Below are 27912 nucleotides of genomic sequence, written 5' to 3'. Positions count from 1 at the left end.
ATCAACCTACAGATGTACAAACACACACACATACACATGCAATCCCTGAGATGGATGACTCTTATTGCAAGTGTCAGGATCAGTTTACTTCTGCTAAGTATCATGGCTTTCAAGGGCATAAAAGTTCTCTAAGTGAGTTGCTTTCAGTACACTTAACAGGAACAGACAGACCAGTGCTGGACCAGGTTTATTTCATTATGAGTGCAGTCTGCCATATAAGTGGAAAACAAAAGGAAGTGGGTGAGAAAAATTGGAGACAGCCTCAAATCAAAGGGATATGTTTCAAAAAGACTGAACATTACACCACAGTCTACTACAGAATTATGATCAAGTGGAAAGGAATGATTCACCTTCACAATCCTTGTTGTGGTTCAGAAAGGGAATTTCTCCAAAAAGTATCTTTACCTTAAATCTTACCTTCTGAAATGCCAGAAAAAATGACTACATACCAATTTCTCTAATATTATCAAACTGGATGAAAGTTTTTAAAGTGAAAAAAACGCTCCTAAGGTTACAAAACAACACATAATCCATCAGATCCATTACTAGAAATGATGCTGCATGTAAACTAAATAAAAACTAATATGATTTCCATCTTTAAAATGCCTAAGTTTAATATTTTAGGCTATCCCATATAATATTTCACAGAGTAGGAATGACCCAGGAAGAACAGCATGAGCACAGCAGAAAGAGAAACAGGAAATTAAAACATACTCCTGTTATTCTGACCAACAACTGTGAAGGAGCTAGTAAACATCGCAAAGTCTAGAGGAAAAGAGAGTGAGGAGGGGGTTGAGGGAAAGACTGAGAGCAAGAGATCTAAAGAGATGGGAGTCTGGAGGCGGGAGAAATGTCTGTGTGTCATGGCAGATAGAGAATGCAGGGCTTTGAGATTCTCAGCCATCTGGCACTTTCCTCTAGGCTTTCACAAATCTCTTCTATAATCACAGAGGCTGTGCCGTCCCTCCTCCTCCTTATGAACTAGTTTATCTGTCCATCACGGATCACGGGGGTCAGGAGCAACATTCAACACATTGTGTGGTATGAAGAGTAAAGATGAGACTGTGGTGAAAGAAACTAGCCATAAAACAACAAAGAAGAGTTACGTCTAACTGATATAATTATTAATTGTGGAAAATCAGAACAAAGCTGCTTTGCACAAAAGCACATCTGCTAATACTAATACTAAAGCTTTAGATAGTTATAACAAGCCCATGATTTAGTTGTCGCTCTCTATTATACTGTAGAAAGAAATTCCAATCTTTTAGGACATTAGGGATAAATTTCTATTTTACCGCAGAGCAATTTATTATTATAGATACAGGGTAAAACCCCTCACTTCAAGCCAAAATGTAACTTACCAAAATTACAAGAATTTTAAAAGGGCCCTATCCTATACTTTTACAGTTTTTTTCTTGGAAGCCCACTTATCATTTTATTCAAGGTCGTAATTTATGTAATGCATGGTTGTAATGACTATTTTCACTCTCAATTTAAAGGAATAGTTCACCACAAAATGAATATTCCATCATTGTTTACTCATGTCATTCGAAACCAGATAGTATTTCTTTCTTCTGCGGAACACACACACACACACACACACACACAAGAGTGAAGATTGTTGGGAACCAAACAACATTGGATATTGTATTATACATTGTATATTGAGAAAAGTCTCAGTGTTTTTTTTGTACGTACAATGGAAGTCTGTGGTAACCAAAACGCTGGTTATCACACTCTTCAAAAAAGAAATCTTCTTTGTGTTCTGCAGAAGAAAGTTGCACAGGTTTGAAACAACATGAAGGTGAGTAAATTACAGACTTTTTATTTTTGTGTGAACCATTTCTTTAATTTGGGCAGAAATATGCTAATATGTGTCAAAATCATGGTGATTTGTGAATGACTAATTTTTTTCTGGCATCCAAAAGGCCCAGGTGGACTGGAGAGGAAGCAGGGAAAAACTTATTGCCCATTTCATGTCAAGTCAAGTTTATTTGTATAGCTGTGTCCTAATCTGACTGGGTTTTTAGAGGCTGAATAAGACAAGAAACCCTGTTGAAACTTCACAGACACTTTCTGCCAGGTCTTGAGCTTAAACTGTGTACACAGGACTCCTGGTGGAGTTCAGGCAGGTCTCTGGTATTATTAGCATTAACCTTTACAGGCACGCGCTGGCTGAGTGAGGGATCCAGGGCACACCGCCAAAGGGGAAGAGATGCTGAAAATGAGCAGAGAGAGACAGCAGGACAAAGACTGTTTGATTGGAGTGACAGGGGATGACTGAAATGGTGGGAAAAAAGTGAGAAAGAGGCAATATACTATTTCCCTATGGTATCCACATCATAACAAACCTATCACAGATATTTGCTATCTACAGCTTTCTACTAATTGCAAATAATACAAAGCACTTCACATTTTTGGGGCTTTCTTCTTAGCCTTTTCTTTTCTGAAAGGTAAAGTATCACTTCCACCAAACCGATGCCAATTCAAGTGTCTCTATGTGAGCCACAAACCTAAAAATCTGCCAACATCTTCCAGCAGATGCCCTCAGCCATATTACACTGAGTAGTAAGGTTAACCCATGAGTAAGACGTTTCTGTGGGAGAAAGTGCTTTTTCTGTGTCGCTTCTGTTTGAATGTGAGTGTGTGTCCAAAGACTCTCACAAGGGGCCTTTCAATTAGATCAACACAGAGCTGGCTTTGTGGACAAAGGACTTCCGCAGCTCTCCTAACCCAAATGTGAGATCAAAAGGCATCGAGCTGATGGAGAGGAAGAAATGTAGTCTTGTGACAGTCATATCAGAGTAAAACACAATATTCACAGTTGGAGAGACTCTGGATGCTTGTGACTTACTGAGTCTACAGGCTCTGAACATTTTCAGTTTTCTGGGACGGACTGAATGGCTCCATACTGACGATAAGGTGGAACAGCATATGGTATAGGCCTGTACATTATTCGTTTCGGGAGAAAAATAGGGCACTAAAGCTTTAAGGGTTTTTGTATGGGGGGAAAAGGGAGAGGATTGGGTCCACAGGGGGAGAGAGAATGTGGGCAACCGAGCAGTCCCTACAGACCATCCCACCCCCATCTGAAAACCCCCAATACCAACCACCATCTGTCATGTACCCTCCCATACAAGCCACAATTTTGAGCCCTGATCAGATCACCTGACCCACATAGCATAACCCTTAGTGTCTAAGGCCAAAAAATAAGTGAAGTAAAGTGACATACTGCAAAGTATGGTGACCCATACTTGGAATTCGTGCTCTGCATTTAACCCATCCAACGTGCACACACACAGCAGTGAACACACACACACCGTGAACACACACACAGCAGTGAACACACACACACCGTGAACACACACCCGGAGCAGTGGGCAGCCATTTATGCTGCGGCGCCCGGGGAGCAGTTGGGGGTTCAGTGCCTTGCTCAAGGGCACCTCAGTCGTGGTATTGAGGGTGGAGAGAGCGCTGGACATTCACTCCCCCCACCTACAATCCCTGCCGGCCCGAGACTCGAACCCGCAACCTTTGGATTACGAGTCCGACTCTCTAACCATTAGGCCACGACTTCCCCAAATAACATGCAACACCAAATGTGTCACCTTAAAATGACATTTGGATTGTTACAAATATTTGATTTTTGACTTTTGGCGCTCTAGCGGTTAATAAACAGAACTGTGTGCGTCTTGCGGAAGAACATTGTAGCCGGAGCTACTTCTCTCTGTTTATTTCTATGGCGAATCACAGTACTGGGCTACTCAAATTAATGAGACGCTGCTGAGTGAAGCAGAACTGACAGAGTCAGAGACAAAATCAATGACAAACAATTCAGGCAATGACGAAATCCTGCACTTTCAATTAGAAGCTGTCTATAAAAACTATGCAGCAGGGAATGTCAAACCAAAGGAAAACGGTGACACAGACTTGATCCCTATCGACGGGACTTAAAGTTGACATCAAAATAACAGGACACGGATGTAATATAGAAACGGTACTACAGCACTGCTCATGAAGTGAAGAGGAACTGTCATACTCCCACATACATACTCACTTCTGGGTCAGATTCATATTAAGCTCAATGCGCTGCTTTACTCTGATGTGAAAAACTCTCACACACAAAAACCGGCCTGCCTTTGGGATTCACTTTTGGAAATCCACTCATGCTTTTGCTGCATATATCCCAAATGCAGCCTGACATCTTCTGTATGGATAAGCAACAGAGACGGGGTATCCCATATCTTTCAACCATATTTAAAGATATGGGTGAATTTATTTGACCTGGAATAAACACATTATACACATACACATGCTCAGGCACACACAAAGTTCCCATATGTTACATAAATGTACCACTTAGGGCATGTTTCCGTACTGTGTAGAATGTGAAGCAATGAATCACGACCAACCCTGATTTTTCCTTCCTGTCAAAGTCAAAGCAACACGGCTCAAACATTCGAGTTCAGCTCCACAAGGAACTCTTACATAAACAGGTCACAGCAGTGGCTCACTGGCATTTACAGCAGAGAAAAGCACCAGAAAAAAGATTCTTTGGATTCTTTGAAGAGATTGAGCTCAGAAGCTGTTGCCACAAATGAGTGAATCATCAAGTCACAAGAGAAAGGCAAAGCTAAGTAACCCCAGCGTGCTATAATGACAAGTGCTTGTTAAGCATACATTGAGGTTTTCACACAAACAAAACCATACATTAACTTCCTTACAGGATGCACTTAGGAAGATTAAACCACATGCCACAGCTGCACACACCACACATAAACCAAGACACCTACTGAATGGCTGAGAAAGCCAATTCCATCATTTACAGAGGAATATACAGTGTACTCATGGGTAACAGTGCATGCGGCAGCAGTACAGAAATCACCTTCACATTAAGAGACAGAAGCCCAGATATATATATTGTGGGCCTCAAAGCGATGAGAATACTTTTTGTGCGCAAAGAAAATGTATATAAAATAAAAAAAAGAGGAGTATTTAAAGGGATGTCATTATATACGAAAGGCATACATCCTTTAATTATTTAACACTGCTGAATGCATGAGGGTTTGGTTGGGAGTTGGTTGGGGGATGGTGGGGTTTTCTCCCACAGAGTCATTGAAACAGAACTTTTCTGTATTTCTGCCACTAGATCAACAGGCACTGCTGGAACGCTAAAATTGGTCATGCCTCTTTAATGATGTTTGTGGTCTATTTTAATGACCCTCTCGAATGAACCACATTTCTGTGTGGTGCTACACAGACCAATCTATGAAAATTCAATAAAAGTGCAAAACCATAGCCTGCATACAAACTCAGATTCAGCCGCTCAGGCGTTCTGATGCAAGTTTCCTCAAGCAAAACAAGAATCACAAACATGTATGATTCAAATAACACAGAAAGAGTATCTTCTATTTGAACTGCACTACATTACAGGCATGTATGATGAGGCAGCTCCATTTTGAATGACACTATTTGTTTTCCTCAAGCAGCCAAAACGAGCACAAAATGGATGACTACATTTTCATAAATATGTCAGATTATTTCAAACAGCCAATGAATAAAGCATTGCACTATAGAGTATACTGCAAATACTACTTGTTTCTTTACCAGAACAGATCCTTGCACCAGTCCAGGAAATTAATGCCTGCCCTGACTTGGTAAAATATTCAGGAGAATAGATATTCTTTGCTTTAAAGCTATATCCATTGGCCTGAGGCATCATATACTAGATTATATATGTCTGTTTAGCCTTCAGGGTAGCTTAGTAGAACAAATATATTTATTTTAAGGATGTACTTAATGTAGTCTGAGGGGAAGCACAAGTCTGTGCCACATTTTGGCCTGATAGTAAATTCTCACACACATAAAGCTCAGGAATTCAAGAATGAAAAGAAAGTCTCTTAAAGTCTAATGAAATCGAAATATGAGTTTTGTGGTATTTAGTCCATGCATGTTAGTTCTGGAGCCATATACTGTATAATGTTAGTTTACTCCTAAAAGTTGACAAAATTAATTTTTGCTTTTAAAAATAGGAGACGCAGGGCAGTGTAATGGAAAAAACGGCAAATGGAAAAAGGTCAAGAGAAGCATTTTTTTTAAAAATGTAACCTTCTTGATGTCCCAAAATCATTCGAAAGCGACTAGCAAGTTGCAAATCATAGTTCACTGCTGACATAATGTTCAAAATAAAAAGAGATGATCCCATCCAAACTTTCTGTTTTAAAAGGAAGTTGGTCAACACAGAAAAACAAAGTTACATTCTGCAAGCAATTTCATTGTATAAGGATAGGTCACATTCAAAATAATGTTTTCATTTCATACAGTAATAGAGATGTCCGGCCCTGTTCTTGTGTAGGTAACTAAGGTTGTCATGAAATGTAATAACCACAGCTTTGACAACAACAGAGTGCTGGATGAAATATAAGGACATGAGTGGTTGAGGTGGGGAAGGAGGTTGGCAGAGGACCAGTAACTGGCGCCTGGAGTGACTAAACTGCCATTCAGCTCTCAGTGAGAAACAGCCTGGCCTCATCCACACTGACATTTTAAACGACTGAGTATTCCGCTCCTGCTTCATTTTGGTTTGGCTGTTAAGTTTTGAGGAAGGAAAAAGAAAAGTGGTGTGGCAGAGTAATTCAAGATCTGGGCTTGTAACCCAGAGGTTGTACACTAGTTTTAAATCTGAGACAAGGTGATTAGGGGCCCACAGATAACAATGTAAGATGCAGTGCAATAGACAAAGATGCTTTAGTGGCAGTACTTTTAAGGGGAAGCTTTTAAAGGAAGCCAGTTTTAAGGGTAAGCAAGGACACTTACCTTTCTGTTCTCCAAGGACTATGGACAGCAATTTTGTATGTATCTTGTCTCAGCCTAATTTCAGAACAGCGTCATATCTCCTCAGACAGTGGGAAGGACAAAACAGCCCCAGAAGGGCTACACATCGACAAAAGCCTGCTTGTTCTGGATACCCCTGAAGTCTGTCACAATGACTCTAAACCATCATGACTGCAATATAGAACAACAAAGAGACAAAGTAACCTGTGACCTACATATTTAAACCAGGCTGATTAAACCAGACACTTTAAAAGCGGCAAGTTTGCTATGCACATATTATACCATTTGACATTTTGGGGCAGGTAAGACTTTTAATGTGTTTGAAATAGGTATTTTATGCTCACCAAGTCTTTATCTGATGTAAAAAAAAAAGTAATGTGTGACTGTAATTTATGTAACTGTAATGTAATTTATGTAAATGCACATAATGAGCCTCCTCCTGCCCAAACTAACCCAGCTTTCCATGCCCACCTCCGTCTGTCAGTGGATCACCAGCTTCCTGACAGACAGACAGCAGTTAGTAAAGCTTGGTAAATCCACATCCAGCACTCGTACCATCAGCACTGGAGCTCCTCAGGGCTGCGTTCTCTCCCCACTGCTCTTCTCCCTCTACACCAACGACTGCACATCTAAAGACCCCTCTGTCAAGCTCCTGAAGTTTGCAGATGACACCACACTGATCGGCCTCATTCAGGATGGTGACGAGTCTGCTTACAGACAGGAGGTTAAGGAGCTGGCTGTCTGGTGCAGTCTTAACAACCTGGAGCTCAACATGCTCAAAACTGTGGAGATGATTGTGAACTTCAGGAGAAACCCCCCTGCTCTCCCCCCACTCACCATCATGAACAGCACTGTGACTGCAGTGGAGTCATTCAGATTCCTGGGCACCACCATCTCTCAGGACCTGAAGTGGGACATTCACACTGACTCTATTGTGAAAAAGTATGCTGAGGAAGTTCAACCTGCCACAGGAGCTGCTGAAACAATTCTACTCCGCCATCATTGAATCCATCCTCTGCACTTCAATAACTGTCTGGTTCAGCTCAGCTACCAAATCTGACTTCAGAAGACTACAGAGGGTAGTCCGGACTGCTGAGCGAATCATTGGTACAACCCTCCCCACTCTCCAAGAACTGTACTTATCCAGAGTGAGCAAAAGGGCTGGTAAAATCACTCTGGACCCCTCACATCCAGAACACTCCCTCTTTGAACTGTTACCGTCTGATCGACGCTACAGAGCTCTGAGAACCAGAACGACCAGACACAGAAACAGTTTCTTCCCTCAGGCAATCCATCTCATGAACACTTGACCTCTTAACAATAAGCATGAAACACACAACACTATCATACTTTTTATTTTTATTTAACACACATACTTATTACAATTCAAATTTGCACCTAACATACCAGTACATACCGAATTGTCTATTTTGTATATTGTGTTTGTGCTATTTGGCACATTGTCCATTTTGTGTATTTGTACATTATTTATTTTATTTTTTTGTTTTATTATCTGTGTCCTGTCCTGTTACTGCCATTCTGTCGCACTGTGGAGCTACTGTCACTAAAACAAATTCCTCGTATGTGCAAACATACCTGGCAATAAAGCTCATTCTGATTCTGATAAATATAATTTATTCCTGTGATAGCAACGCTAAATTCAGTGTTACATTAAAATGCTGAATTGTTGCTCAAGAAACATTTCTTATTATTAACAATGTCCAAAACAATTGTGCTGTTTTATAATTTTGTGCATTTGTTAATGAATAGAAAGTTCAAACGAGCATTTATTTGAAAAACAAGTAAACATTTGTTTGTAACAATGTATAAGTCTTAACAGTCACGTTTGATTAATTTAATGCATTCTTTATTCTTAAAGTATTAATTTCTTTAAAAAAAGAAAAATCACACTTAACCCATATGTTTCAAAGGATTATGCTGGGTACACACTAAAAGATTTTTAAAATCTTATAAGATCCACAAACATGAGGAAAAAAAATCCTAGCTTTAACCATCTTGCTCCTATCTAGCAGCCATATCACCCTGCAGCCCAAGACTGGTTGCCCACTGAAGCTAAGCAGGGCTGAGCCTGGTCAGTACCTGGATGGGAGACCTCCTGGGAAAACTAGGTTGCTGCTGGAAGGTGTTAGTGAGGCCAGCAGGGGGTGCTCACCCTGCAGTCTGTATGGGTCCTAACGCCCCAGTATAGTGACGGGGACCCTATACTGTAAAAAGCACCGTCCTTTGGATGAGACGTTAAACCGAGGTCCTGACTCTCTGTGGTCAATAAAAATCCTGCCATCCAAGCAGGTCCAAATTGCAGTTTCAATGCAGCTTCAAAGGGCTCTATACAATCCCAGCCGAGGAATAAGGGTCTTATCTAGTGAAATGATAGGTCCTTTTCTAAAAAAAATAAAACAATATATACTTTTTAACCACAAATGCTCATCTTGCACTAGTTTGACCTCATCCAGTATGTAGTCATATTGGAAAGGTCACATGTGACATAGGCAGAAGTACCGACCCAGTGTTTACAAAGCGAATGTGCAAAGAAAGTCAAACACCCTTTACAAAAAAAGGTAAAGCAACGATGTTGGATGATTTTGAAGTTGGAGGAGAAAATGAGTTGGATTTTTTTTGCCCTAACTTTTTGAACCAAATTACACAAACGAAGAGCTAACCAACTAGATAAGACCCCTATTCCTCGGCTGGGATCGTGTGGAGCCCTTTGAAACGGTATTGAAACTGCAATTTGGACCTTAAACCCGCTGGCCGACATTGAAGTCCATTATATGGAGCTAAATCCTAGAATGTTTTCCTCAAAAACCTTAATTTCTTTGCGATTGAAGAAAGAACGACCTGAACATCTTAGATGACATGATGGGGGTGAGTAAATTATCAGGACATTTTTATTCTGGAAGTGAACTAATACTAATCCTTTAACGGTAGTACCATCATAAACTATTTAATTTTCTGCTAACAAAAACAAGACTGCTAGAGATGGTACAGGCTGAGAGTACATTCTGTTCAGTATGTGGCACGCTGTCAGCTGTCAAAATAAAAAAAAACACAAAATAACTTCTGGGTGGTGAAAATTACACATAGCAGGACATAATTAATTGGTACAAAACAACATGACATATTCAACAGACTGTTTTCTCATAACTCAGCTTTCTTTTGCATCAAATTAACATGCTTTCTACTGTTTATCTGTCATCACAAATAAGATATGTATTAATTTTCCCTCTTGAGTGATACCATTTCTGTACCATCTGATAAACGGTTTAATATAAACTTTTGTGGCAATATACAATTCGAAAATTCCCTCTGCCACATTATGGTGCATCAGAAAAATTCCAGTCCAATTTGACTTCAATGTGATAGCTTAATAATAGATAAAAGATATTGAGGCATCTGTATGACAATATTTCCACATCATAACCCTAATCTCTCTCAAACAGAGCCCGGTAGAGCGGCTGTCACATCAACAGGGCTGGTCTTCAGCTGGCCTGCAGTCAGAAATAACAGCGAGTTAACATGGTGCCCATGACCTGAGCGCTCACTCAAACAACTAATCACCCAAACGGGATGCTCCCTGCCTCCGTGCCATCACATTTAACAACATGATGTTCAAAACAACACAGCCAAGTATGTGCTGGCCTCCTTTAGCCTTGGCTAAACCAAATTTAAAATAAATTCTGACATTTCCAAATAGTCAAATTAATTGTTTTTCTGAACTTTCTGTATTTCTGCCTGTTGGACATGAAGACCTTTGTATGGATTCCCACCTACTATATTTGATGGCTCCGTTGACTTCGTGAAATGGTGGTCACCCCCTTCTTTCACTTCTGCACACAGCTGCACTAAAAAGCTTGAAAGATACTGGTTCGGCGCTCTTTTCTAGTGAATCTTGCTTAAATGTTCAGGCAAAACTAAAGCAATTAGGGTAAAAGCAAACAAAATGGCTGACTCAGATGCTTGCAGGGCTTGATTTATTCTGCTTATTTAAGATTTCCAGTATTTTGCAATGATTCTTTATCTTTCGTGTTTACAAATGATTGAGAGTGCACTTCTAAATAAACGGGAGGGTGCTGGAAAATACCTTGGATGGGGGTCTATAAATTCTATTGATTTTCAACTGTTTGGATAGTGTTCTCCTAACATGCGCTTCTGTCCATCCATCCAGCCACCCACACACACAAACACTCGGCTGACTGTCCTCAGCCTCACCGAATGGCAGCGCGAGGATCAGCTAAGCTGCTCTTACAGACACGTGCATGCGGAATTACAGTTCTGCCTCTTGCATTTGACAGATAGAATGTAAAATGTGGTGGAAGGGGGGAGGGAAAGAGAGAGAGAGAGAGAGAGAGAGAGAGAGAGAGAGAGAGAGAGAGAGAGAGAGAGAGAGAGAGAGAGAGAGTCAAATACCCTGACACAACACAAACAGCTCCAAGCTGTTCTCTTTTATTCGCATGCTACATTCAGATACCAATATATAGAGAGCTAGCAATAATGTCCAAAATTACCTGCTAATGGTAATATAAACACAATATAACCAAATAATAAATATATATATATATATATATATATATATATATATATATATATATATATATATATATATGTATATGTATGTAATAATAATATAATTAATAAAATATTCAGATACCTATACATATTATATAAAATACTCAGAAATATACAGATACCTATATAGCCTATACTCAGAATAACAATACATGAAGATTTAGATCCAAAACTACCTGCAAAAGGTGATATAAAAATATTAAATTATATATTTAAATAAAATCAAGTATTATTTTACACATACAAAACACAATATTAATAAATATTCACTATTCAGACAAATATTTAGCCTTCCTGAATGGCAACAGTGTTAAAAAAGTACCCACTAATGGTAATCTAAAAAAATGAAATACTATAATATAATATAATATCCGGATACCTATATAAAATGAAATACAGAGCATACAAAATATAATATAATATAATTTCTTTAAAATAACATAATATTAATGGATACTAAATATTATACTGTACATACATACAGCTAGAAGATAGTGTCCAACTACCTGCTATTGGTGATATAAAAATATATATAAATGTAAATAACTGTTATCTTAAACATTTATATACATAATATAATTGAATTTAAGCTGCAGTTCCCTGGGTTTATGGGCAGTATTGATTTGGAGATTGGAGTGTTCATTTTGGCCCTTGTACACAGACAACAGTGTGTTTGTGTGCTATTTTTATCAGTCACACAGGGAAATAACTCTACTCTTACTATCCACCACACAAAAATAATGTATTGAAATGTACGATGCTCCCCGTAATAGCCATGTGAACGTGAACAGGGGTAGCGGCTCCAGTAAATATGCATTCACATTAGAGGCTAAATATGTTCACCGTCACAAACAATCACTCATATGCAAGCAGAGAAAGCACACTGAACTGCTATCTCTGAACCTGTTTCCAGTTTCATTTAGCGGCGATGACCTGACACTAGCTCACGTGGCAGTGCCAGAGAGTGTGTTCAGAAGTTAAACAGCTCCATCTAATAGCGGCACAGGCAGAAAGCAGCCAATCACATTAATAGTGCTAAAGCAACCAGACAGCCTACACAACTCCAGTCCAGTTTGTCTATTATTCCAAGTCAGGTTTTTGCCTAGGCTCTTATATGTTTTGGTGAAACAAAACCTGGTCTCACAATAAAAGCAAGCTAAAAAGAAAAGAAAAATGTCTGTGAACTTTTTGGTCCTAGAGGTACACACAGGCTCTGTTCCAATACCTAGAGAACTGCCTACATAGGCAGCATTTTAAGGCATTTAATAACATGTTCCTAATGTGAACACTGTCCCATAAAACTTCTTTTGGCCAAATGCAGCATCACATATATCCTAGAATGTAATCCCACAAAGCTCAGTGAAACAAAAAAGCCATCCAAAACGGCTTCTCAAAAAGTGAGATAAATGTAAAAAATATATTCATTTCATTTAAATATATATTTCATTTGATTAAAATGGGCTACCCAATATTTATACAGTCGTGGTCAGAATTATTGGCACCTTTGGTAAATATGATCAAAGAAGGCTCTGAAAATAAACATGCATTATTAATCCTTTTGATCGTTTATTTAAAAAAATCACTAAAATCGAACCTTTCATTGAACTAAAACAATTGAAAATGGGGGAAAATCTCATTCTGAAATAAATGATTTTTCTCAAATACATGTTGGTCACAATTATTGGTACCCCTAGAAATTCTTATGAGTAAAATATCTCTGAAGTATATTCCCATTCATATTCACAATTTTGAGCACTCCAGGGTGATTATGAACATTAAATTATCCAGCCATGGCTTCCTGTTTCACAGAAATATAAATAGGAGGGAAACAAAGCCCAAATTCCCTTAATAACCCATCACAATGAGAAAAACCAAAGAATATATTTCTGATGTGCAGCAAAAGATAATTGAGCTTCACAAATTAGTGAAGTGGCTTTAAGAAAAGAGCTAGAGCAATGAAAATTCCCATTTCCACCATCAGGGCAATAATTAAGAATTTCCAATCAACAGAAAATGTTATGAAACTGCCTGGAAGAGGACGTGTCTCTATATCGTCCTAATGCACGGTGATGAGGAGAGTTTGAGAGGCTAAAGATTCTCCAAGGACCACAGCTGGAGAATTGCAGAAAACAGTTGAGTCTCGGGGTCAGAAAACCTTAAAAAAAAAAAGTCAAACAGCACCTACATCACCACATGTTGTTTGGGAGGGTTTCAAGAAAAATTCTCCTAGCTCATCCAAAAACAAACTCCAGCATATTCAGTTATCAGACACGACTGGAACTTCAAATGGGACTGGCTTCTATGGTCAGGTAAAACTAAAAAATTAGCTTTTTAGCAGCAAACACTCAAGATGGGTTTGGTGAACACAGGGATAAAAAGTACTCCATGTGTACAATGAAATATACTGCTGTATTTTTGATGTTGTGGGCCTATATTTCTGCTGGAGGTCCTGGACATCTTGTTTAGACACATGGCATCATGGATTCTATCAAATAACAAGTGACTGACTCTGTTAGAAATCTTATAATGGGCCATGTTTGAATCTTCCAACCGGACAATAATGCAAACACAAACCTGAAAAAATAAAACAAAAAACTGGGTCACTGAGCACAAAACCAAGCTTCTGCTATGGCCATTCCAGTCCTCTGACCTGAACCCTGTAGAAAATGAGTGAGGTGAACTGCAGAGAAGAAGCACCAACATGGAGCTGTGAATCTAAAGGATCTGGAGAGATTCTGGATGAAGGAATGGTCTCTGATCTCTTGTCAGGTGTTCTCTAACCTCATCAGGCATTATAGGAGAAAATTTAGAGCTGTTAAACTGGCAAATGAAGGTTTCAAAAGGTATTGAATAAAAGAGTGCCGTTAATTGTGGCCAATGTGTATTAGAGAAAAACATTTATTTCATAATGATATTTCACCCCATTTTAAATACTTATTATTCAATGAAAGGTTAGATTTTTGTGATTTTTTTAAAATAAAGGATCAAAAGGATTAACAATGCAGATTAATATTTATCATAATAAATATTATCATATGATCATATTTACCAAGTGTGCCAATAATTCTGACCAAAACTCTATGCTATTTTATGCTGATTAGAGCATTGTGGAGTTATCTTAGCAACATGCTAACAGCAAACTCTCTTGATATTAACTGTGAACAAGGATTTGCTGCCTATAGTTTTTTAAATCAGTAACTAATGAGTTTTTTTTTTCAAGAAGGGATTAAGACATGGTCACATTTGTTAAAGTTTGGCAACACTGTGTCCATTGTCTATTGTCAATAGTGTTGAAATGACTAGATTTCACCACGAAAAAAAATGCAAAACGATGGTAAATGTGACCGAACCTTTAGAAAAGGAAGCTTGAGAGGTTTCAGAACAGTGACATGCCGTTTCTTGTTACAGTGAAGAACCTATTAACCATCCATCAAAATTTAACCTTCTGACCAATGATGCTAAGTGTTAAAGATACTGACTAGGCTCAAACCATGAGGGGTTGATTAATAAGCACTACGAGCTTCACCAACCACTCAGAAGTGAACTGTTTGGTAATGATAAATCTAGTGCTAACCCACCTTATCCAGCATGGACACTCATGGTAGTTTTAGCCTGTTTTTCTTTTTCAACAAGAATAACATAATGACAAACGTATGTGGAGAAGATTAACTAATGAACAACACTGAGACAGAAAAGCTACTCTCTAGTCCTGCCATTGTACACAGACCTGCCATAACTCCACAGGACACTTCTGGCTTTATAAATGGAAATAAGGTCACTTGAGACGTAATGGCTTGTGAGCATCTGTATCCTTTATCCAGATGTCCATATGGTACTGTTCACGGTTTCAAAGTGATCTGTTTGCACTAAAGACCATCCATTTGTCTTGCAATGAACTTTACAATGCGAGATGACACTGGCCCAAAAACTGACCTGATGTGACTGGATTTAAATGGACTGGCTCTGAACTTAAGTACGAGGGTTTGTAGCCATGTGACTCCATAGTTAATCTGCTTATGTTCCACCATTGTTTCTGATGAAAAATGATACATTGCACACAGCTTTTTCAGCTCGCTAATTAATCGCACAGTTTCTTAATAATGCATAGGATTGCTGCTTTCATCTCTCATGTATCAAATGCAATATTTACAGTATGGCCTAGAAAATAAACAAATTGTAATTATTTGGCTTTTTTAAATTGGTATGTCTGAAAGTCAGTATGTATGTGTTTGGCCCTATCTCCCTAAGGAAACAAACGAGACCATTGTGCTCGAACTGGTTGCTGTGGAAAGGGAATGAGGGATGAGGGAGGGAGAGAAAGAGATAGTATATCCACAGGGGGAAAACCAGCTGGGAAATACTTGCAGCCAGGGGAACAGAATAACAAAAAGAGTAGCCTCTAAAATGCATGGAAACCACCCCAGAGTACAGCGGAAGAGGGTGAATGACCCAAGCGAACATCACAGACCTGCATAAACTAAGCTAAAAAGAGACAGGAAGGGAGACTGAGATGGAGAGACAGAAAATGTGCCCATCGTTTTGCCAATACACTGGCCTAGAAACTCACAGAGGCAACCTGAACTAGAACACCTGAAAATATAGTGACACTCCTGACCTCGATTTTGGAAGTATATCCTTTTTTAATCTTAATCAGATGGACTCTTACGCCAGTGTGAACGTCTGACCTTAATGCAAAGACAAATAGGGACAAACGCTGTACCATGACCTTACAATCCCCTTGACTCAGCTCTTCTGTAGATGTTAAAGTGTGCTTGGATCAAAAATATACATCCCCTCTGTATGTACACTAACGTACAAAATTTAGGGTCGGTGAGATTGTTTTCAATGCTTTTTGAAAGAAATCTCTTTTGCTTACCAAGGCTGTATTTATATGATCAGAAATACAGTAAAGAGTCATATTGTGAAACATTATTACAATTCAAAAGAACTGTTTTAAATTTTAATATTTTATTTATTATTTTCCAGTGATGGCAAAGGTAAAATTTACAGTCTTCAATGTCACATGATCCTTAAGAAATCATTCTAATCATTCTGTTGATTTGGTGCTCATGAATCATTTCTTAAGTTGTAAACAGTTGTGCTGCTTAATATTTTTGTAGAAACCATGATATATTAAATTTGATGTCTACAAAGTTCAAAAGAAGAGCATTTATTTTGAATAATGTCACTTTTGATCAATTTAATGCATCCTTTCTGAATAAAGGAATTCTTTTTAATAACAAATCTTACTGACCCCAACTTTTGAAGTGCATCAGTGAAATCACAGTTAAAATTAGTGAAAAATAACAAAATGATGATGAATATAAACAACAGTGTGCACCAAATATTCAGCACTGAAGAGAACCAAATTTCAGAATTGGTCATTGCAAAACCCAAATTGGCTACGGTCCAAAATATACAAATCCAGTTGAGCAGAAACAAACTAAATCACATCGAGAAATGAAATCGAATCTAGAATCTCATAAAACCATCTAAAGACTATATATGCAAGCCTAAGTGATAATTATATGGTTGATTGATTTTTCATTCCAGTTTTTTTATTATTATTTATGGGCTTTTAGCCTTTTAACTTGTAGAAAAGTGTATAGAGAGACAAGGATTTGGATAACAATATGGCACAGACCCTGAATCCCCATGTGCATAACTGCTCTTAGGTCACGTGAGCACATGCTGCACCCACCGTGACAGACTTCAATATAATGGGAATATATTGTTATTTTATACAGTTAGTATGCACAAATATAGGAATGTACAAGTGCAGAGTTTTCATACTCACCCTAAGAGCTTCAATGACCAGATCTCTGGCCTCAAGTTCTCCCTCCATGATGCTGAGAAGGGTCAGGAGCTCTGGTTTGCTCAGGTTGTCGATGTTCAGCTCGCATTTCTGAAACACACAGAGCAAGAACACAAGCCTTGTTAAAGGAAAATGACACTGCATATCTCAGATGGTCTACTAGGTCCTTGGCAGAGAAGGTGTTGAGTGGGCACCGATCTCACTGCCCACAGTATTAAGTTTTCACTGAAACATTAACCAACTAGTTTTGAAACTAGAAATTCTGTCTCATCTGAGATCTTTGGTAGTGATTTCAATAACAAAAAACAAAAATAAATACATCAAGTAATTTTTTTTAAACATATTTTGCAACTAAAACTGTGGAATTATTTAGATGTTTCAATGCAAACAATAGTTTTGTTGTTCTTCACTCTTGCTCATGTTTTTTCATGCTAATGTCTGATATACTGGTGATTTTAATTTGATCAATAATGGGCAAATAAACAGTTTATGATACACTGGTTCATCTCAATTAGTAAATCTTTATGGAAAGATAAATTATAAATCTTCATCTTTAAAAACAATACTGCATTTAATAGGGTCTACTTTTCACCTTAGTGATTAAAAAATAGTCCAAAGATCTATTAATAAAACAACTCATGAATTATACAGCCTTAATGAACCATCATTTATATTAAAACACCCTACAGATTTGTTATAATATATGTTATAATGTTTGGTTTTAGTTCTAGGTTTTTCCATAAGATAAAGACAATCTAAACAGTAGCGATGCACTTAGTTGAAGGCAATATTTTAAACCACAGTGTAATTGAATTAGGAATATGCAATGAAATAGCCAGAAGATGAGATATTATCACAGAGCAAAGAAAATTGTTTCTGTGAGGTTGATATACAAGCTTTCAAAAAAAAAAAAAAAGTATAACTTGTTCTTGATTCATGGAGGACCATGTAATTGAACAACAGTCAGAAAAATAAAACATAATTAGATGAAATACATATTCACCTGCTGGAAGTTACATTAGCCCAATCAAAATGTCTTAGATTTTTCACGTTGTTAGGGCCTGTAACTAAGACCAGTAGCTCTAGTGACCTTTCCACAAATTATGTGCTTCATTAGGTGGTCTACCTTGTCAAAGCCCAATTTCTAATGTTCAGTTCCATATACTATATGTAAGAACTGAGTGAGTCTCTTTGGGAAGGACTAACTGGCACATGTGACTGATGTAATGAGAAATGAGAGAGTAGTAAATGGTTAATCAAACTGTGTCCAGTTTTTCAGGTGTGATCCTAACTGCAACACTGATTGTAGCATAGACACAGAATCTTCCTCAGAAACTGGTAAACATCTCCTGCACCTTAAACTACAGATGTCAGAGTACAATATAACTACGATTTGTTCTTGAAGAAATTATTCATGTAAAATGAGACCTGCAACCCCAGTCAATGGTTGAAATCCACAGATAAAGCAATACTGAGTTTGCTGAGGTTGAAGAAAAAAATTCAATACTGGTCAGTGGGAGATGCTGTTGACCAGGTCTTGCACAATGTTTTCTTGAATACAGTGTAATGTTGAGGCCATTCTTTTTTCAAGCCAGATTGTGTACGGATGGGGTCAGACCACTTGAGTATACTTGATAAACAAAACTCCCTGCCAAATAAACCATGGACCTTGCATACTTCTGTAAGGGTATGTAGCCCTTGAGAAAGGTGTCTGGGTAGATGCACAAGACAGAGATTTATGACTTAACGTCAGTGGCCAATGGGCAGCGCTGAAGTCTGCGCACCTGTTCAATCCAACTCTAAATGTAAAGGGGCCTCGAGCAGTTAAAGCAGCTCAGATTGGTTGGGTGACACAGTACTCTGAACTATGCCAGCTGAGTCACTAAAATTCAGACCGATTTAGAACATCTCCAGTGAACATCCCCCACCCCCCCAACCCGCCTTCGCTTCATTACATCTCTCTTTTCGTTACATTTTTGTCCCATTCTGTGCATCACCGAAACATTAATCTGTAAGTAGCCTATTTGCTATATGACTGGCTATAGTATTCAAAAGTGATGTTTTGGCTGTCATGCAAATTCATTTAAAAAACATTTTGTTAGATGGCAAGATGAGATACAAATCTTAATACTGAAACTAAAGACCACCCTTTACCGTAAGACATTGCATGCAGATCAATACATTTGAGAGCAACGAGAACCTCTGAGGAAACTGTACTGGAGGGCTCTATAGCATCTCTCCTGGGGGTAATATTGATTTTTTTTTAAGGGAGGTAAGTGAGGTTCATGCACATATGTTGAAAACTTGTCATCAGAATGTGTGAAATTCAATTATTGCAGCATTCTAAGCAAATGTATTCTTTATCTAAGAAAATGACATATATATCAGTAAAATACATTTACATTATTAGTATAATAGCTACATATCTAAAATGTATACGGTATAATACATTAAATAATAAATATATACACAAATTATTAGTATTTACAGGGGTGTATTTTAATATTTAATTAATTCTACAATGTATTACTTAATATATTGTACTTTATAAATGTATTATACTGATATAATTATTTGTGTCTGACATTCTGACATATATTGGTGTGTGTGTGTGTATGTGTTATTGTAAAAAAATAAAGTATATATAGTATATTTTATTTGATGTATAATTTTAAGAATACAATATATACCAATAGCAATATATATATATATATATATATATATATATATATATATATAAATATATATATTATTAAATATTCTACATATACATTGTACAATTATACATTAACCATGCTTAAAAAATCAATGATAATAATACCTCGATTTTAATTATCATAGTATTTCGAAACGTGACAACATATCGCACCTATAATAAACGCGACTGTTAAATATTCAGTATTTGTAAGGTAACCACAATTTATAGTCTTACCATGGTAATATTAAATCGCGCGCAGCTGCACATTAAAGATAGCCTACAATAAGAAAAAAAAATCTCTTTCATACAGCATTGTGCTCTGCCCGAAATAAAGGATACAGTAGGAAGTCTTAATGTCACATTATAACAAAGTAGGCTATTCCCCCCAAAACATATTTCCATCTCCTCCATATAGCCATGATCCACAGCACTGGACGATGACGATTCCTATTCTATTAATTCCATTCATTACCAGTCATAATTAACATTCGCAGTATCGATCATTGCGGCTGACAAGATGTCATTTTATGCTTAAATGTCTCTCACCGCCTCGACGCTTCCATGGCCAGTGGTTACCAGTGTTTGTAGCGGAGGTGGCTGCTCCCCTTTCGCTCCGTCCGACGCCATCTTCTCACTGTAGAGGACTGTTCAAGCTTAGGCACCACACACCACATCAAATAACGCATTCGGCACTGATTTAACTATTACACTGCTGCAAAAGAATCGCAGAGAGCCGAGAATTCATCTTCCAGCTGTAAATACGTTAAGCAGGGCTGTGGGTGTACGCTGAGGGCTAGATTTGGACGGGGAGCAGGTTGTGCAGCTCAGTCCAGATGTAAACCTGAAAAGAGGTGTGAACCTACAGCCTTTGAGGGAGTGACATGAACGCGATCCTGTTTTTGCACTGCTTGGGTTAACCTCTCTGTCGCCAGTGGATTTTGTATTTGAAGATGTGGTAAAGATGAAGATGGTGAATGGAACTTAATGTTTTGAGAAGCCTTTGATTTATTAACACGCATAAATAAGTCGTTCAAATTGTTGGCTCAATAAATGGCTGGTTTGGGTTCCTCTAGATCTATGTAACAAATTCTAAGAGAGAAAAAATTATTGAACAGCTCTTTTCTTATAAAACGTTAAAAAGGGATGGAAAGGAAACTGATGGTATTCCCCATGAATAGTAGGCCTACATTTTTTGTATTATTTATTTTTTTTTGCATGTAGTGTTTGTGTGGAGCATGTGAACACTAATGTAAAGCAGACTTCACTTCATTACATAACTTTATGAAGGCTGCCCACACAGGTGAGGAGAGAAAAGAACAGCAAACATCTCAAAATGACAGGGAATGATGGTGAAATGAATGCTTCACTGAGTTTGCCACGCATATATTTGCTTAGAAAGCAGTCACTTGAAAGTCGCAGGTCATATCATTTTTGGGTAAAATCATGACAGGGCAGAACATTCAAATTGAGGCAAAATATAAAGTTAGTGCTCTCCTATTAAATATGAATCTTGAAAAGGTAATTATACAGTTTTATTATTATAAAAAGACTATTTCTGCTCTTACACATTTCTTCTGTGTTGCTTTAAAAAAGTATAGGGGAGCAATATTTACCTTGATGATTTAAGAATTTTAGATAGATAGATAGATAGATAGATAGATAGATAGATAGATAGATAGATAGATAGATAGATAGATAGATAGATAGATAGAATTTTGTGTCAGCTGTAACAGAATATTCACCCTTGCAGAGGAAAAAATGTACAGAAAGGAGAAAGAACGTAATGGAATGTAATCACCTCTTTTAGTTGCCATTTGTTCTGTTCTTAAGTGAAAGCCAGCATTCCGTCATTTTTGCAGTTTTTTAAAATTAATTTATATTTGGCTAGGGCCAAATGGTTTTGACATTATCGCCTTCTCCATGGCACCTGCTTTATCTCTTTCTCTGCTAAATTACAGTTGGAAAGAATTGCATATTACCTTGCATATAACTCTTTAAACCACTTAAGAAAATGCAGCAGATTTGATCTTTAATGTTAGACTAGTTTCCATTATAATACCTAGATGACTTGCTCATGGTCTTTGAAGGCTTCAGTCCTGAATAAAAAATTAAATGGTATCAAACTCTTCTGACTACTGAATGCTACTCACAGAAAGTAATTTGATTTATTCCCTTCTTGGTGTTATTGGTTTCATAAGTATGAAGACCGGTCCACAATGCACTTATGTCAACTACTCACAAGATAATGTGGGCTTATTATCATAATGTGCGTATTCATAAATAGATAACCATTTATAATAGATGCACTCTGCAATGGCTCATATAGTGGGGCCTTAGTTTATTATGAGGAGCACAGTCCCATCAAAATCAATTGATTTAACCTGTAATTAAATCTGCAAAATAAAATCTCTTATATATTTTCACAATAGAAATAAATGTGTAACTATGATCAGAATGCACTGTCCCTCACAGGTTGGTGGCCCCTCAGCTGATAGCTTTATATATATATATATATATATAACTGAATATAAGTTATTGACTAAATGCTTGCCTATAAATGCATTACACACATGTGCATACATTGAATAATTTGGTCAAATTTATTTATGATTCAAAGTTCAATTCCGAACAGAAACAGCATGGGGCGATTAACTTTAAAATGCAACATTTTATTAATTATGCAGAGTCTAAAGAGTCACATGACTCACCTATGTGTGGGAATCAACCAATCACAGCGTTTGTTTGGTTTTTCGTGATATTTGTTACTCAGTTGCACACAGCTCTACCTTCCAGTGTTCTTCAAAATACAATAACAGTCTTAAGAAAACTCTTGTTAAAAGAGCTAATTCTTACTATAAGATGTCAGCTTTTGAATTGATGGAGTTGTATTTGCCTTCGCCATAAAAATGAGCCTGGCACCGCACAGCGGATCCTTTCGCGAATCACATTAAAATCTGTTTGACTTTATTTTTTCAGTGGAGCACAAAAGGAGATGTTGAGTAAAATGTTAGGGGCTGACTCTCAGTGACCAGTGCATCATCTTGCCATGCAACGAAAGTGTGATGTTTCTCAAAACCTATTAAATTACTGTATCTATCTGCCCAGAACTGCTGTCTAGGTAACAATTCACTGTTTTAGACACAACCAAGACCTGAACTTTTACAGATTCAACATGAGTAGCAGTTCCAGTTCAGGAGAATCCCTGCAGGAAGTAGATTCCACATAATCTCACAGAAAGCAGATGTGAAGAATTACAGTATGATGACTCCTGCAGAGAAACTATGGCTTCGTGAGAGACGGGCTCAGTGGAACACATGGAATAATCTTATACCCAGAAATGCATTACTCAGACTCTAATTTTATGCACTCTGCAATGGCTCATATAGTGGGGCCATAGTTTATTATGAGGAGCACAGTCCCATCAAAATCAATTGATTGAACCTGTAATTAATTTTACAGTGCTGTAATTTTTAAAGATTTCATTTTATTTTAAGGTGAGCTTAAAAGGTACACGACTGAAATGTATGAAAATCACACAGCTTCAGTGTGACATCAAAAGTATAATTTCATAGATATTGTTAATAATAGTTGTTCATATTAAAATATGTATGAACTTAATACATGACCTAGACTATTTATTCAGCAAAAATCCTGTCATTTTAATAAATATTATATGATATATATTAAAAATTGTTGCTGCTCCAATTAAGCTCAGTGTGCTCTCTTTAAGCTCTTCCACATTGAATGTGAATGTAAATATTTCATAAACAGACTTTAAATATTAACTGATGGTTGTCACTTTAAGTTAAGTTAATCGATTTTCTATGGAATCAGTCGACTCAAATCTGCAGACTGGCTCTGATCTTTGGCAACTAGCATCAGCTTCTCCATACTGTAAATCTGTGGAAAACTGGGGCAAAAATCATGTAGTGTATTCCAGTCTTAAGAGCGTTTAGATAAGTTAACAACCATTTAAAAAGAGGTTTCATAATGAGGCTAGTTTCTATGTTCATCCCCATGAATTAAATGTTTTATTGGTTTGTTTTATTTGATTTTTAAACGTGTTACTTAGCTGAAAGTGGACTAGTATAGACTAGATGTTGATATGTGCTTAGATGACACTTCACCATGAATATATAACTGATTGACTTGAATGCCTCGTTGCTTGATTCTAGTGTTCTGTTTTTGTTTTTTTTTGTAATTGACTTTGTACCTTCAAAAAATATATATTTTTACAATTATTCTTTAAAAATGTTCCTTAAAATAAACAAGATTTTTTAATAAAACATGATGTGAGCTTAATGGGAACAGGGGTGTGCTTAAAGGGTACAAAAATGTACCCATTAAGCACAGCCAGACTTTTTGAACTTTTTTCATTTAAAATAAAATTTAATATTTTTTGTGTGAGAGATTAATATTTTATTTTAACATAACGTTTTGTACTGAAACCAATATCTTGTGCACTAAAAATGTCTCAACGTAGATTTTGGTGAGCTTAATAGGTACGTTTACCCTATATAAATGTAACACTTTTACTACCTCCTAGCAATCCATGACGTCCCAGGTTGGGCACATCAGGCACAAGAACATGCATTCCAAGCACATGAAGTACTGCGTTCCAGTCAGCAGGAGGAGAGAGTGAGCTGCCTCTACTGCTCACCATACATCAGACTCTTGGAAGTGCCACTCTACTGCTTGGAAAATATCCTTGTTTACATAAATATCTAATGCAAACATATTCATAGAGAAGTGCATCTTAAGTGTTCAAATTCTTTATAGGGATGTTATGTATTTTTGTGTGTATGACATTACTAAACTCCTCTAGAAAAAATGATAATTCATCAAACCTTGTTGTTTCGGATGATGTAATAATGACAGAAATATGTTAATTTCCTTAACCATCTGAACTTTAGCAGAGGCCGAGTCAAGCTTTCAGAAGGCAGAGATATTCATGGGAGACATTGTAGCACAAGAAGCCATGGGAAAGGAGAACAGAGTGGACATTGAGTATGAAATATTTACAAATTTAGCAAGGTAGGGGACATTTTAATCTTAATTGTTGTAATGGCTTGCTGTAATGACATAGCTGGACAAACAAGAGATATTATCTAACATTAGATCGCTACTATATTAATTACTGCCCCTCTTTTCCTTCCTTTTAAATACAACCCTGAATAAATGTTTAAGTCTGGGACTAGGAGGAATGAGATTAATTTTGTAATTACCCTGAGAAACATCTCAATCTATTTTCCCAGTCTGTTTATTGCATAATAAACACATGCACTTGTCTTAAAATATGACGTGGCAACCGAGTCCACATTGATATTGACACAAAGCACTACGGTGAATCACATGCTGTGGTCTATTTATTTCTTTCGACTTCTGCAGTTTCAAATATCAGGTTCAAGTTTAAATCCATGTTTTTCCTGGCATCACTCCAAGCTGACACTGGTGCAGTTGTAACAAAGGAAACATTTTCATAAATACATTAGGATTTGTTGTTATGGTACATTTAGATATTGTTCTCTTTTTTGCCAAGCAAAATAATGATTATATGAACCTCTGGCATTTTATTAGTAATGCAAGCTAAAATCAGCAGTATAAGGTATATTTTTCACCACAAGGTGGTGATCCTCATCCACAAAAAATCTTAACAACATTACAATAGAATTGAAGCTTTATGATAAATTACACAAACTTCTCTGTTTCTCGATAAATAGAAACATATTTTTTTTGTTGTCTTGTATCTTAAAGCTGGCACAGGTAATGTGAATGTCACACTACTCTTTCTTTCCAGTTTGGTCACATTCAGGGCAGAGCAGAAAAGCATCTCTTTACATTTTTCATGTGATTTTCCTAGATCGTAACCAGCAAAGCAAAACCCAACATCAATTGCAGCAATGAATTAAACATACATAAAGCAAAGGGTTTATTATACCGAAATAATTTAGAATGTTTTTAGGATTTAGGTTTTTTGGCATGGGTTTGGATGTGACGGCATTATTCAAAGATCTTTTGTTTTTCAGGGGTAATAATTCCCACAGGAGGACTTGATTAACTTGTTCGATAGCTTCTATTGATCCTAGTGTTTAGTATGGCCGGTCTCACCAGGCTTGACTGTGACAACAAACGACTGTGGTTTGTCTGCCAGCTGTGTTTATGTTGTGAGTGCAGAACGACAGTAGATCTCACTGGGCCATCTCAGGTTTCGTTATTGCTGCTCTTTGTTATGTTAAGTAAGGGCATCTGTTCTAGAGAAGATAAATTGTTATACAGTAAAGCTAATTTATTATGTATTTGTAATATTATGTAGGGGAATTTGTGCATCGGTAATTTTTTGCTACCCTTAGCAGATTGTGTTTTCATCAGTTCGTCAGCTGGATTTGTTAGTCCCAGAAGAGTGTGCGTATGTGAGTTGTGATGAAAGCTTTCCAATTCTTCTGCCTTTGACTGTAAAGCTACTGTTGACATATTTGAAATGAGTGAACCTGCGCTATCAACACATACCTCAAAATCCTGAAACAATGGCACAAGCTTACAGCTGTTTCATCCGGATGGAGGCTCTGAGCGAATGAACATCAGAGTCAGCATATCACTATCATACTGACATGATTCTCAACACATATTTACATCAGCCCTTGTTGAAGTTTTAAAGGGATAGTTCACAGTGTATTTCTTCTGCAAAACACAAAACAGACACTGTAAAAAAAAAAAGTTAATAACTCGGCTAATAACTGACAACTTCTAAAATCTAAAATGACCTAATAAGTAACAAGCATTTTATAGAATTAAAAAATTATTGTCAAGGTTAAAAGATTGCTTAGCATTTAGCAATTCAAGAAGAATTCTTATACCTTTACACTTGATTTTCAAATCTCAGTTTATGATATGGGCATTATTTGTCTCTTAAAACTACAGGCAAACATATTGTCCTAATATATTACATCCAGCAGTTGCAATGAAATGCACATGTAGCCTACCTCAACACACACATCTCAAACGCGAAGAAGATCAACAAATGTTAATTCACCAAAAATATGAACTCATATGACAGCTAAGCAATAATGACAACAGCAGCTACAGCATAAATCAAGCCACCAAAATGTAAAGCAATTATAATTTTTTAATAAGTTGCCACGTAATCTTTTCAAGGTGCAATGCACGCTGGGAACTTGCACAGTAATAAAATTGTTTATTCAGATGACTCAATATGGAAAGTTGGGAAAACATCTGGACACGTTTTGAAAAAATACTTGAGTATCTAAGTAAGGTCAACACAATTTTTGTTAAAAACATGTTTAGAATATTCTTGTCCAGTTCACAAAAAATAAGAAACTGACTCCTCTTACAAAAAAATAGCTCAAGCTTCTTTTTTTTTTTTTTTACATTGTATTTTGCAGAAACAGAACTCTTTTTGCCGAAATAACAAAAGTGGAAGGGGTCCAAAATATTAACATTCACTATATGGACAAAACATATATATATATATATATATATATATATATATATATATATATATATATATATAAAAACATTATTTTAAAAATTATTAAATGACGTCAAAATTTTTGAGTGAACTATCCCTTTAAATCGCTGCTCTGTAGTTTCTTTGGTAATGTTAGAAATTAAGTTGAGTTAAACTTGGCTGGAGACTAAACTTGGAGTGCTGTTGTGCCAGTATGAAGTAATTTAAGTGTTTATTTTCAGTTTTTTTAAAGGTGACGGTGTCCTTTCTGTTGCTCTGTGTCTTTATTTATCCCTAATTTTGCCTGGCACTGCTCTCTATCAAGCCTGAAATCTTTCATACACAGTCTACGTCAGTATTGGTCTGTTAACAATTACTAAGCAGAAGGCTTGGGGGACTACTTGGCAGTTCATGTAAAACTCCCTAATTGCATTACGCCCCTGCACAACGGACATTAAATCAGATTTCTCCACGCAGATTATATCTATCCTCCCACAGAGGATGCCTGAGAGG

General features: G+C 37.0%; 1 protein-coding gene across 1 annotated transcript in view; it reads right to left on the bottom strand.

The window, feature by feature from the left end:
- LOC306888463 (cortactin-binding protein 2-like) overlaps window positions 1-20610 on the bottom strand; it is a 46230-nt gene extending 25620 nt beyond the window's left edge. The window contains exons 1-2 of the mRNA XM_079446783.1: window positions 20481-20610; window positions 17219-17326 (exon numbers count right to left, since the gene is read on the bottom strand). Coding sequence (XP_079302909.1) covers window positions 17219-17326; window positions 20481-20561 — 189 coding nt within the window. The 5' untranslated portion in view covers window positions 20562-20610. The remainder of the gene's footprint in view (window positions 1-17218; window positions 17327-20480) is intronic.
- Window positions 20611-27912: the final 7302 nt, after the last annotated feature.

This window comes from Barbus barbus (genome assembly GCF_936440315.1).
Source record: "Barbus barbus genome assembly, chromosome: 22".
In the NCBI taxonomy this organism is placed as follows: domain Eukaryota; kingdom Metazoa; phylum Chordata; class Actinopteri; order Cypriniformes; family Cyprinidae; genus Barbus; species Barbus barbus.
The sequence above is the reverse complement of the archived record's forward strand: the minus strand, read 5'-3'. Positions and strand labels throughout refer to the sequence as shown.